General features: G+C 43.4%; 1 protein-coding gene across 3 annotated transcripts in view; it reads right to left on the reverse strand.

Annotated features, from left to right (window-relative positions):
• The window catches only part of OPHN1 (oligophrenin 1), a 683,898-nt gene that overhangs the window by 192,526 nt on the left and 476,921 nt on the right, over window positions 1–14,451 (reverse strand). For all 3 annotated transcript variants that reach the window (XM_078640140.1, XM_078640141.1, XM_078640142.1), the window contains exon 15: window positions 8,915–8,999. In XM_078640140.1, coding sequence (XP_078496266.1) covers window positions 8,915–8,999 — 85 coding nt within the window. The remainder of the gene's footprint in view (window positions 1–8,914; window positions 9,000–14,451) is intronic.

Raw genomic sequence — 14,451 nt, forward strand, 5'->3', positions numbered from 1 at the left:
CCACTTTATTAGCCTGTTGTTTCATTGAGAGGGTATTATCGATGATAACACCCAAATTTCTCACGTGTGCAATAATAGACATAGAAGGAGTGTCCAATTGTTTAAGAACAAAGACAGGCAAAGGGTCACGCGGGGAGCCTGATTTTACAGTACTAAAGATGGAATTTAATGATTCCACGGGGATGGCAGGCCAGTGTTCAAGAGTGTTAATATCACTCAAGCTGGGGCGGGTATCAACTTCGGGGTTATGAGTAGGGAGGTTGCTTTTTATACCTGAGATGATTATTTCAACTTTCTCACAAAAGAAGGAGGCAAGGTCTTGGCATTGTCTTTTATTCAGTGGCTGGGCTGATGCCATCGTTTTTTCCCCTGCGAGGTCTTTGACTGTGTTGAAAAGCGTATTAGCTTTATTTGGCGCCGAGTTAATGGTGGTAGCCACATAAAATGCTCGGGCTTTTTTGCAGGCTGTGTGGTATTCGTTCCTGGCTTTGTGGTATTTTACTTTATTTTCGTGGGCGTAATCTTTCCGCCACTTTCTTTCGTAGGCTTTGCATTTAGCCTTTTCTATTTTCAAGGGCTCAGTAAACCAGGGGGCTGGGGGGCGATGGGTGTTATTTTTAATTGTAGATAGTGGGAGGCAGTTGTTGACGGCTTTTTCCAGCCATGAGTGTGTGGCTAGAGCAATGCTTTCTATGTCAGAGGCTGGGGCTGGAGGATTATTGGCAAGAGTTCTGTTGAGGTTACCAATGTCCAACTGTTTCCAGTTTCTGAAGACGGATACAGGCCAGACATTCTTAGCTTTAGGTGTGGGTAATTTGAGGCTGAAATAGATAAGATGATGGTCTGACCAACAAATTGGAGACGATTTCATCCACTTCAGTTCAGGAATGTTTGAAAAAATGGGATCTAACAAATGCCCTGCCTTGTGGGTGGGCCCTGGGTTAAGTAGAGACATGTTCAGAGCTATAAAATCATCCAAATGCGGCGTTTTTACCTGGAAGGTGATAGAGCAGGTGACACAGTAAGAAACCACTATCTTTGGTCTTGATGTTGGAGGAGAGACGTTCAAATGAGTCGTAATCTAAAGAGATAAAGTTTCTGTGATGACCAAATTGTCCTTGTGGATAATGGCAACCCCTCCTCCTCGCTGGTCTATCCTGTCTTTGTTGATGAGGGAGAAGCCTGGGGGTACCAGCATGTCTAGGCATGGAGGCGATATCTTATTGAGCCAGGTTTCCGTGAGGAACGCAATGTCAATGTCATGCGAGAGGATAGCCTCAGCTAGATCAGTTGCATGAAGTGAGGCCGACCTGCAGTTGATCAATAAGCAGTTGGTGAAAAGCTCTTTGTTGCTGGCAGTCCTATCTTTGGGCGCCCTAGGTATGGCGGTAAGGACGGGCCGTCTTGGGGGTTTTGAGCAGGGAAGTCCTTTCCGGAGGCCTGTGATCACTTGGAATTTGGATTTAGGGGAGTTAGAGGGGGGGTGTCGTATGAGGAGGCTAGAATGGCTGCTTCTTTGCCTGACATGGCTGCTTCTGCTCTAATGGGCTTTAAGGTCAGGTTTTTTATATTGGACATTGCATGGTTCTTAGCCCTGGGGGGGGGGGGGGGACATGGCTGCTTCTGCTCTAATGGGCTTTAAGGTCAGGTTTTTTATATTGGACATTGCATGGTTCTTAGCCCTGGGGGTGGGGGGGGGGGGGGGAGTTGGGACTGCGGTTCTTGAGGCTTTTTGTGACCAGGGTTCCATGACCCTGATAGGGGGACTATGAGGCTGGGTTCCGAGGGTTTCTGTGGGCCAGGAGGGGCTTTTTACATTGACAGTGGGGGGGTCCAGGGAGGGGATTTAAGGGGTCTGCGAGCTATACCTAGGTTGGAGAGGATTTCGGTTAATCCCTGGGAGATTACGTCTATCTGGCTTTCAAGTGACGCGAGACGCTGCCCCAAGGAGTCATGGGAGGAGTTGAGGGCGTCTAGGGCTTCGTCTTGAGTGGTGAGGATCGGGTTGAGGGAGTGTAATTAGTAGTGAAGGGCGGTTTGTCCTTTTTAGAAATCAAGGGAGAGGTAAAAAAGAGGGGGATGGGTAGGGGCAGGAGCAGGCTTTAAGTGTCTGAGAGCTGTGATGGAACTAGTGAGGAAAGGGGACACTGTCGACGGGTCACGTCCATGAGGTTGCGGTGGGTGGATACAGTAAGGAGTCGAGTTTGTGCTTTCCGAAAGGAGCGGAGGGATATGCTTGGTAGGGGTAGTGGGATGAGTGGTGGGGGGATGTGATGGTGTGACAGGCGTTTCCTGTTGTGGCTGGTTGGCTGTAGGTGGGAGTTGTGTTGCGGCAGGGCAAAGCGTGTGAGGGGGAGCATAGTGGGTCGGAGCGGATCGGAGTGGGTGGAAGAGTGAGTCATAGGCTTCAAGGTTAGCTGTAGTTGTAGGCGGGTTAAGGGTCGAGGTGGGGTGCAGTAGGGGCGGGAGAGCGGATCGTAGTGAGGGAAATAGGGAGTCGAAAGCTTCAAGGTTCTTGTTGTTTGCCTGAATGAGGAACATGCCATTCGTGTAGATGGTCATGGTTGTGATCCCTCTTCTGGCCAAACGACTGAGAAGTATGGAAGTTAGTTTGCAGCAGTGGGGAGTGGGTGTGGTTTTGGCGATATAGAGTTGCTTTCTGATCGTGGAGATCCAGTCTTCAGGTCTCTCCGTGTGGAAGATAAGGTCCATCTTAATCGTACCTTTGGAAGCTGAGTGGTAGATGTCTGTGAACAGGGTTTCTTTGTGTTGTCCGATTAGTAGCAGGGGCAGGACAGCCCAAATGAATTACGCACAAATGTTCCAACACATAAAACTACATGATGTTCAGTCACGGCATATGTTATGTTATGTTATGTTAAAAGTGCTTATATAGCGCAACGTTCACCGTATTGGTTTCTTGGCGCTTCAGGAACACGACAGATCTGAGCTAAGTCAATGGTCTATTCATCGTAAGCTTTTAAGAATAACCAGGTTTTCAGCTGTTTTCTAAACTGAAAATGAGTGTCAGTGGTGCGTATTGATGGGGGGGTGGAATTCCAGATTTTAGGAGCTAACGAAGAGAACCTAAGTCCCCCGTGTTTGATGCGTTTAAACCTGGGAATGAACAAAAGGTTATGGCTGGATGATCGAAGGGTACGTTGGGGAATGTACTTCTGGATTTTTTCGGCAATGAACTTTGGGCCTTTTTTTAACAGCGCCTTGTGTGTTATACATCCAAGTTTAAAGGCGCTACGCTGAGCCACCAGGAGCCAATGAAGTTGTTTCAGCAGAGGCTTCACATGCTGACGAACAGGGAGTTGGAAGATTAGCCTGGCAGGGTGGTTCTGGATTAATTGCAAACGTAGCGCTTGATACGCGGGGATGCCAGCATAGAGGGAGTTGGCGTAGTCTAAATGTGATATGATGAGCACCAAGACAACCAAGGTGAGAGCTTCTGTTGATAAGAATCTTCTGATTTTCTTGATTTTACGTAGAAAGAAAAAGCAAGCCGAGACCACAGAGTTGATCTGAGTTTTCATTGATAAGTCACTACTTATCATGATCTCCAAGCTTTTTACAGCGGAAGCCGGAGTGGGGGGAGAGCCCATGGATGTGGGCCAGAAGTTTATGTTCCAGGGGTTTGAAAGGCCTCCTGTCAGGACTAACTCCGTTTTGTCGGGATTTAGCTTTAGTTGGTTGGAGTTCATCCAATTGCTAATGAATGTCATATGGGGAGCTCTCCCGGCTAGGCAAGTTAGTAGCAGTTAAAAGGTCTGCCACACCCAAGATTCTTTATATGTTTGCAACCCATCCTCTACAAGCCTTAAAAGAAACGATAAAAAATAACAGGAGACTATCGACAACTTTGCATTGGCCGGCGGAAGACCAAGGGTGGCTAGACAGATCCTACACTGGGCCTCCCAGAAGGGTGGGCTGGAGTTCCTGAATCTAATGAGATACCAGCAGCTGTCTCAACTAAGATAGATGGGTATTGGCAGAGAAGAAAATCAAAGAAGATTTGGTGCTTTGCAGATCAGTTGCATGGGTACAAATGTTTGAGGTCCCTTGATTAAAGAAGAGTCAAACAGCGTGGAGACTCTGTTTTCCCCCAGTTACACAACTGACATCAACACTTGGGGACAATCTAGTCACTCAGGAAGGTGTCTCCTTGTTACTCTTCTCGCTCACCCTCTCTATAGAGAATTATAACTTCGCCCTGGCCACAGAAAGGGGGGAGTTCCAAGAATGGAGCGAATAAGGCTGCCAGTGAGTGGGGACCTATTTGATGAAGAAAGAATCAAGCCCTTTGACCTTATCAAATGAAAGTGCAAAATCCCAGCGGTGTAACACTCCCATTGCTGTCAGATCAGACACTGGGTGCTTCACAACTCTGTTACACCCCTGGGGAGCAGACTCTTATATGCTTTGAGAAATAGTTAATAATGAAGGAAGGAGACAAATACTTAGGGCCTGGTTTAGAGTTTGGCAGAGAGGGCTCTCTGTGGCAAATGTGACAGACAACCCTGCCCACCAACCCCTAGGTCCACCCGCTGCATATAGAGACGGTGGACCTTTAGGTTTTCTGTTGTCGGAGCCTCCCCACCCATTGACTCAGTCGATGGAAAAGTTCCTCTTAAGGCCTGACGGAGTAAGGGCCATCAGAGCAAAGACATTATTCCACCCGCCATATTTAGGAGGGAAGGAGTACTGTCTTTTTTTCCTGTTCATCACCACAAATAAAACTCTGGTGGTGGGGGGACACAAAGCAAAACAAGCATAAAGCCATAGGACTTGCCTTTGTGAGAGTTAGAGGTATTGGTATAGTAAATGACAATGTCTTTTACCCATGTGCTGTGGAGTGGATGTAAGTGGTGTGGAGTGGCATTATGTGGGTTGGATTGGAATGGTTAGTTGTGGAATTTTGTGTAGTGGAATTGTGTGGTGTGGATTTGCGTAGTGGAATCATGTGGCATGGTGTGCAATGGAAATATGTGGATAGTAATTATGTGGTATTGAGAGTACTTGAATTATGTGGAATGGGATTGTGTATCAGAGTGTAATTATGTGGAAAGGCATTTTGTGTTGGGGAGTGGTATGTTGTGGAGTTTAATTATGTGGTGTGCTGCTGAATTTTTTGGCATGATGTGGAATTCTGTTGTGTGGTTTGGATGTATGTGCTGTGTTGTGTGATTGCATTGTTACATTTAAATATGTGGTTTGTTATCGAATTATGTGGCGTGGAATGGAAATGTGTAGAGTTGAACTGTGTAGCGTGGAAGTGGGTGGCATTGAGTGAAATTAAGCTGATTGGAATTATGTGGCATGGTGTGGAGTTATGCTACCATCCTAAAGCAGTACTGATTTCTAACTGAAAGATAATGGAAGGTAAAAAGGCTATCATCACCCTGGTTTCAATGATAAATAACTCACTTCAAAATGTTGAAAATGTGAAATCGATGTTGCTATGTTACAACAAATCAACACAAACTATGGTTACCAGATTACTAAATCTAAGGCCTTCCTTGGCAACATATTCTCCGGTTGAATTACTGGTTGACATGTTTTTAAAGCAATTAGATTGACATTAACAAACCTTGAAAACGTTGACCTGAAAAACACAAGTTACAGGATTGATAGGGGGACTAATTTACTGAGGCACCGGGATGAGAGGTGTTATTTATAGTTCTGGGAAGCTACAAGACTATGGAAACAAGCACAATGCACACACACATTAAACAAATATTAATAAGCATGAACAATGCACATTATTATGTTTGCTTATCTTTAGTATGTTTTCCCACATTCGCCCCATTCGCCCTCATCCGCGTGGTTAGTAGATTAGACAAGGTTTGTATTTAGAGAAGCCGAAGGCCCACAAGAAGGGAAGTACAGAAACACAGCAGTCAATATAACTTCAACAACAGATGCAGAACGAACACCACACAAAACACAAGTTCTTGTGAGTCAGAAGCCAAACATCATCAAGGGCAGACAGGGATGTGGGCCGAAGGTCACAAAACATTTCCCCACAATAGTAATCGCCATTGGGAGTAACTCCTCACCAAGAAATTCAGACCTGACAACTCAGAGGGCGTTGAGGACTGAATATTATCACTATCCCTCTGAGTGAGGAGTAAGGAGCAGCAAAGAGAACTGATTAATAAGAGTTTATAACAGTTCTAACGTCTTACTAATGTACGTGATGAACAAAAACAAATCCGATATATATACAATTATATATTTTTTTTTAAACAAAGTTTTATATAGTGCGAACTTAACCCGAATCAGGTATCAGAGCTCTTTACATAACACCAGTTGCGTTACATGAGGACACATTAATTTTTGTTAGGCACGGGAAGATTAAGTGATTTGCCCAGAATCACAGGAGTCATTGCCGAGACTCGAACCCAGTTCCCCAGTCGACTGCCTTAGCCGTTAGGCCAACTACTCTCCCCTAATGAGCATCAATCAGGGTTGGAGTGGTAAGGCGGGCACTCAGGCAAAGGCCGGTATCCAAGTTCCAGCCGTGGTCTGCTTTTTTGGGCAGCCTGGGACCGATTAGTGCAATGTCTGTGTTGTTCAGATGCCACCCGTGGGGGCCTGAGTGGCCTTTCTGGAAGCAGATGGGCGTCCAATGCCTCCCTTTTATCAATGGGCAGAGGTGTCACTCCCTTTCTCTTGCTGGGCCGGCCCATTAATGAATGCATATTGAGGGGCCCAGGGGGCTTGAGCAAAAGTAGGGGAGAGAGGAAGATTACAACATAGCCTAACTTGTTTTCAGGTGTCTTTCACCAGTGTGAACTAATCTGTGCATTTTTTTTTATCTACGTAAAGTTAAGAAAACATGCCTCTGTCAGAGACACCACCCCCTCCCTTATATTTATAAAACTTCGCCAATGCAGCATTTTGTGGAAAAGGAATATGAAAATGATAATTTAAAGAATAAAATGCTTTAAATGTTCAAGCACAGTCTACAAAAAGAAACATAAGTATGGAGTCCTGCCATATTGCAAATCGGGTACTTTTGAAGCTGAGTTAACAATAGCAGTGTCTCTGCGCGGCTAAGGCCAGAGTTTAGCCTCTTCCACTTTGCAGAGAATGCAGTGTCAGCACATGAATATTAAATGCAGTAGGCGCTACACAATAACAATAATCACCCGATCTTCCTGAAGAGAATAACCCCTGAACTGTGACGTCTAAATGAGGAGTACCCTTGCAACACCACGAAGCCTAAGAGTAGAAACATTTGCACAACAGAAAAACAGGAAGAGCCTTGGAATGGGAAGGGAGTTATGGGAGGGGCCATCCTGTGATTAGTGCGGGGGAAGGGAGAGCAAGCAGAACAGGGCAATGAAGAGAGTATGGCATAATGGCTGGAGCGGCCGACTTTGATGCTGGGGAACTGGGCTCGAGCCAGTACTCCAATACCTTTGGAGTGCAGATACAAGAGCTAACAAAAAATAAAAAGTTATAACATGCAACAGAGTGTGCATAAAAGATAAAAGGAAAACGCAATTACTGGAAGCGACGAGCAAAATGAGCGATGGGGCGGAAGGGTCAGACGGGTAAAATGCAATGGAGTGTGCATAAAAGATGAAAGGAAAAAGCAAATACTGAAAGCAACGGAGAAACGAGACATAGGGCGGAAGGGACAGACCGGCAAAATGCAACAGGCAGTCGAAGAAATAGTACTTGCATCTCCTCAGCTAGAAACGGAAATGATGTATAGGGTACGCGAACCAATTAGGAGGTAGCAAAGGAGAGCGCGCTGGAGTCAACCAATGGTAAGCAGCAGGCGGGATCACAGTCCTTTTAATAAATACAATACATCTTGCAGGCACTGCCAAGCACAACATAAAAATTACCCTACATCCTGGGAGAAAACTCCCAAAGTGTGGGGTCAATAGTGTTTTGTTTTTCAGAAACCAGCTACTACTTTGGCAGTCTGTTTCTGAAAAACAAAAAGTTTAGTGAACGGCCATTAAAACTGACAGCAGTTGTTCACCAAATGTTTTGTACCTTGAGAACAACTGCTGTGACAGAGATTCCTTTCAATGCACGGAGATGACCGTTGAGTCGGCCCTCATCTCTGACTTTGATGAGCATAGTCCATCAGGATAGTGGTGGTAATTTCCTCTGATACCTACCTTCGACGGACAGAGTACTGTCTGTCACACCATTAATCTGGCCCCTAGCCTCTGTATAAACCCCTTTCACAATTAGCAGAGACCTGGAAAATACCATAAAAAAACATAAATGGGAGGGTGGGTGGAGCAAGACTGAAGCCAAGAGCTTATACTGCAGAGTGACAAGGGGGGAAGGACAAAAGATGATGAATAACAATCAGGTGCTCGATAGGCACTGATACACAGGCACACATTTATAGGGAATGTGGCTTGGGCAAGGCACAACTATAGTATGCTCTGTAATAGTTCTGAATGTTTTCATTTAAAAAAAATAAAAATAAAACGGATCAAACAACAAGGAGGTATTCTCATTCAGAGGGCATGTAAGCTGTCAAGGTAAAATACAACAAGCGCTCAAAAGGGATGAAAATGTGAGACATAGACGTCTACAATAGGTTTCTAGAGAGATCATATTTCAATAACTTAATTTTCCATTGGAGAAGAAAATAATTTTCAACAATGTTAGAACCGTTGGGTAACAGTTACAGCAGTTCTACCCTAGCTAGATTTTACATCACTTTCCAGACTAGGTTCAGGAATCCCTGGAAACTGCCGTGACCTAGGAAATGGTTCTGTTGAATCTTTTGCATGTAATGATTTTAGTGCTCATGGTGATTAAACATTCAATTCTACAATTTGCAACATACAAAATTCGATTCTAGAACATGTTCCTTTCCAGAGTATCTCTATCAGAGGTTATGACTGCAAGTGAACAGTCCACATACCTGAGGTAGAACTTCAAAGCACTTGTGATCGTCTTCATGTCCCAGTCGTTGTCTTGTAAATCAACGTCACCCGGGCATTTGGGATCTATCAATAAAAGCAAATGATCACAGTTAGAGGACAGGGAGTTGATGTAAACATGAGGGGAGAATTTTAATTTTGGTGACTATGTTTTGGAGGGTGCAAGACTCATGGATAACTCTCTGAATGCATGTCCCATCACAGTCAAGATATTTTTTTTAAATCCTGTGTTGGGCAGAACAATCTTTGGTCTGTGAGTTTTCATTTGGTAACTTCCTTTGATTACAATCTGGAAGGTTAGTAACATGCCATCTGGGAGGCCACCTTAATTTGCCAAGAAAAACCCAATAGGATGCCACATTTGCTTTGTTTGCCTTGCCTATAGCCAATATAATTTGGGAATTAGGACACTACGGTCTTTTAAAAACATGTGGCCATATTTTGTTGAGTTTGCTCTTGTGGGCCTGGTCAGAAACATGTACTTGCTTCCCATGTCATAAATATCTCTGACTAGATCTCAATACCGAAGTGTGTAGGCAATGCGTACAGAAAAACAGAACAAAGCCGTTACACAAACAGCACCATTTGTGCTACTGGAGAACCCTCCTAGGGGATATTTTACTTCCCAAAAAGACAATACAAACTAGCAGCCAATGCCATCTACTTGGACATGCCTATTAAATCCCTGGCTACTTATGACATAAGAACTTTGCAACACAACTCCACTGTGACGTGATCCATGACAGATATCCATCTTAAAATGGGGCAAGTCACCCCCCTGCTGAAAAAACCCGATCTAGATGCGACAGATTTGAACAATTTCAGACCTGTATCAAACCTACCTTTGCTCTCAAAAACACTCGAACGATGCGTACTTCATCAACTAACACAGCACCTGGACAACATCAACCTATTGGACCCCCACCAGTCTGGTTTTAGAAAAGGTTGCAGCACAGAAACTGCGATGCTGAACATCATGGATGATATCCATGGATCACTAGACTCTGACAAATGCTGCCTCCTCATTCTCCTTGAACTCTCGGCAGCATTTGATACGGTGGACCACAAACTCCTCATTGGGGCTCTTCAAGAAAGAGCTGGTCTCGGCGAGGTAGTTCTCAAGTGGTTTTCCTCCTTTATACACAATCACACGCAAAAAATCTAAATCAAGAACTTCACCTCCGAAACGCAGCAAGTCAACAAGGACGTCCCCCAAAGATTGGTGCTCTCTCCACAACTCTTTAACATCTACATGGAACCGCTATCCAAACTACTCAGAAAAGCCAACATCCGCTTCCACCTCTGTGCGGACGATACCCAGATCTATCTGGAAACTACCTCTCTCAAAGACATCCAAAGACTAAACGATGTCTTGAAAGATGTTTCAAGAATGGCTTACAAATAATCACCTGAAACTAAATCCAGCCAAGACCGAGACACTCCTCATCTCGAACAAGGAGGATAACCCACAAATCGCTGAATGGTAAAAGGCTATCGATTCGCTCAAATGGAATCTTACTCTAGCAGACTCTGTCAAATCTCTAGGCATCACCTTAGACCCAAAACTGAACATGATGAAACACATTAAGAACTTGGCCAAAAGTGCATCCCTTAACCTTAGACTTCTGAACAAAATCAAACCCTATATTCCAACAAAGGATCTCAAACTGGCCACACAATCTCTGGTACTGTCAAGACTGGACTATGGGAACGCAGTCCTAACAGGAATTCCTAAATCGCATCTGGCACCGATCAAAACAACATTACATGCGGCACCCAAAATGATCACCGGCATCAAAAAATCTGATCATATCTCCCCTGCACTTAAAGAACTCAAATGGCTTCCAGTAGAAATGCGAAGTAACTTCAGAACGGCCTGCCAAACCCACAAAGCCCTCCATACAGGCAAACCCGAATACCTGGCAAAAAAACTCAAAAAGGCAGGTCAAGCCAGAAATCTGAGAAGTTCTAACTGCCTCCTACTCATCCCCCCTAAAACTAGAAGGAAAAGAACAGCGGACTGCTTTCTCACTGGAAACGCCCACAATAGTTGGAATTCCATCCCTTCGCACATCAGAACATACCCTCCTTTATGGAATTCAAAAGTCAACTCAAATACCTATTCCTTACCCGTTCCCTTGGTTGTGGACAACACGGGACAAACAGCAACCATAGAGCTATGTGACCTCTAAGAACCTTGAAACCAAAGAAGCTCTACATGACAATTATGCCGCTCTATACTATGTCACTCATTTATTGATCATCGCTCACTTGTCATGTTTCTGTTGACAGCGCTATAGAAAACTTCTAAAATAAAATAAATAAATAAATAAATCATATGGTATTTTATAGATTTGAGGCTGTGGTATTGTGCCTGGAGGGCTGAATGGCTTTTGTCATTTTACAGCTCGGCATGGACAGCACTGTGCAAGTCCTATGCTGAAAGACTTTGCTGTAGAAATGGCAAAAGACTTTGACACTTTCTATCTCAACATGGATGGCACTGTGCTTATCCTACTCTTAAAGACCTTGACAGAAAAGCAGACATTTGAGGTGAGCAGATCTAGAGTGTCGCTGGTGTTGAGAGTGCTCTATAAAGGAGCTGCTTTCCACCTACACTTGAGAACTACCCAGAGTTCTCTGCTTCTTTTTTTGCATAATTTATTCGTCACTCTATGCCTGAAAGGGTATTTTTTTGAGATATCCATCTTACTCACAGAATATTAAAAAAATGATTTTCCAAAAATAAGTAGTTATCTTCAAGAGCTAACCTCAATCCAGCCCTCCGGAACCTTAAGGTATGTAAATTTACATGTTTATACTGTCTACAAGATCTATTTTACAAACTCTTTAACATATAGATAGAGCAGGTATTGGCTTCACCACGGATATACCTCTCTCTTCGCATGCTATTGGCTATTTGGTTTATCAGTCCAACAATGAAGTGCTTGCATTGTAATGCATAAGAGACATAACATTATTTTACAACTCAAAAGAACACCAAATTATCACACGTTAAAGTCTTTATCTAATAGATGCAGTTTATACTGAAAACAATTGTTGTGTTGTCTTTTCACTGCAGCAGGCTTTTCAAATGTATTAGACGGGATTCAAAATGTAAGATATTTGCCGTGCATTTAACAATGCTTGTTCCAATTTCCTCCTAGACAAATCTCATCTACTGTCATATTGCTCCAGCAGTATTTTAACAGTGAGTTACACTTACCTCCTGTAAAGTACAAAAACTGCTCCAAAATATAAAGTGTTGTGTATTTGATTTAAAATGACATCCTGATAGTTAATAAAAAAAAATCTTTGTCCTCTAAATTCAATACTGTTAGTTTTTTTCCATTCTTGCACAAAAACACTGCCATGCCAAAATCACCCGAAAAACGAATTAGTTCACGAAGGTCAATGAAATGCAACAAAACAACAAAGGTCCCGCCGGGCAGAACACGAAAAAACATTCCTCATGCTCAGATATTTAGTCTACAAACACATTCATGTAGGAGGCATGCAAGGAGTGGGGCTGGCCAACCCGAGCTTTATGCAAGCAACCACCAGCACACAACCACACTTAATCCCAGCCATGTATGCTTCCAAACTACTTTCTTATTCCAAAATGTGTACTTCCGACTGGATTTATGTTAAGAGAATAAAACACATCAGTGAAAATGAATGATTCTATGGGGTCACATCATTTGCTGCATTCCTCAAACAGTGCCAATCTGTGGCTTGGCAATTCCCTGTGGGCCAGGAGGAAGCACTTTAGGAACGTGTAATGTGTTTTTGTACCAGTCACTTACTTGATGGATATGAGAAAAGAAGATGGAAAATTACTATATATTAAAATGAAGATTTTTGGAAAAAGTGCCAACTTTTCATGCGTTTGGGAGCTCTGAAACCTGAGGCTTGTATTTTTCTTCGGCTCAGCAGTTACAGACTTTTGTGGTTATCAATGGACTGATCACAGCTCGTATCTCCAGAACTTTAGTTCCTGCAACCTTGACTTGGTAGAACTTAAACTGCATGAATTTGACTCACTACTACTTCGACCAACAATGCTACAACTTTTAGCTTCTCATCACAGCTTCGGCGGGTGTAACTTGCGTAATTCCATGTAGCATAATAAAGTGGAATTGTCCACAAATTCTGCAAAATTACACAGAAGTACACGAGAAGAGTAATTCTGCATTTAGAGCTATTATCTTAGTGCAAAAATGTCCCCTTGCATCCAAATTGGATGTGAGAAATAGAGCTAAATGCAACAGAACATGAATAGCAGCGCTATTCCCGGCATTTAGTGTTAGCTTCTCAGTACAAAATCCACCCCTGCATCCAAAATGGGCGTGAGGATGCATTTTGCGCACATAAATAGCACCCAGCTGCCTGGGCATCCGTTCAAGCTTGCAAAATATGCTCTTCTGGTAGAATTGTTCCCTCCAAATTACAAAAGCAGGCCTAACTACATTATGATCTGTAATTCCGCGTTAAAGAGTATCACAGAATCAGATTTTAAAGTATGAAATAAATGTGAAATTATGTTTGTACCCTACTGTTTTTGAAGTGGGGGTCTTAGCACAACAATCTTTATATCTATTTTAACTAAAATTTTCCTATCTTTAAAATGGAAAGAGTTTTTCTTCTTTACATACATTCATTTTTGGCAGTTGAGTTGCAATTTTCTTAAAGTATCACTTTCTTAGAGATTTAAAATTAGTCCATGGATCTTTTGGTTTCTGTTTTTGGCTCAGAAAAGATTAAAAATACGTTTTCAATATAAAGTAATGACAAAGGTCATGTGAAGTTATGTTTCAAATACTAATCTATTTTTCGATGGTGAAGTAAATGAGAAGCTGGCTGGTTTTCATTAATGTGATATATTACATGAATTGGAGGATTTTATTTGTCTAGATGTTTTTTCACATGAAATCAAGATAATTTTCACAGCCTTCGCTTTATGATCAAATCGAAGTCAGAGTCAGTACAAGTTATGAGTGAATAGATTAAAGGATTATTTAGGGTTTCGTGGAGGGGGAGGAACACCATAAAGTGGGGACCCTCCCATCACGCGAAACCTGCAGTACCCCAGTCCAATTTAAGGTGGCGAACCACTGGGCTAGTACTGATGGGGGATATGCTAGCTTTGCCCAGAGTAACCCATGACCGGACAGTACGTCCACTACAGGATCGCTGTGTCAAAGTGGCGGTTGGCCAGCCTTCTTGAGGGTAGGGTGACAGTCCCTCGATTTACCACACAGTCAAGAACATTTTTTTAATTGCCCTAAACACAGGGAATAAATTCCCTGCGCATCAGCGCTAATGTGTTTTTCCAGCTTTGGGTCGAATGCTTTAAAGAAGGCGTCCATTCAGCAAGCGTGCAGTACTGTGAGGGCAGCGGTCACAGCGCTGACACTCTTGACGGGACAGTGAACCACGCCAGATGGGCAGGGATGCCTAAAGAGGGCGAGGCGGGCTAACGTAAGGGCGGCAGAAGTCCTGGCTTCAGCCCCCTGAT

Source organism: Lissotriton helveticus, chromosome 4_2, assembly GCF_964261635.1.
Source record: "Lissotriton helveticus chromosome 4_2, aLisHel1.1, whole genome shotgun sequence".
Lineage (NCBI taxonomy): Eukaryota > Metazoa > Chordata > Amphibia > Caudata > Salamandridae > Lissotriton > Lissotriton helveticus.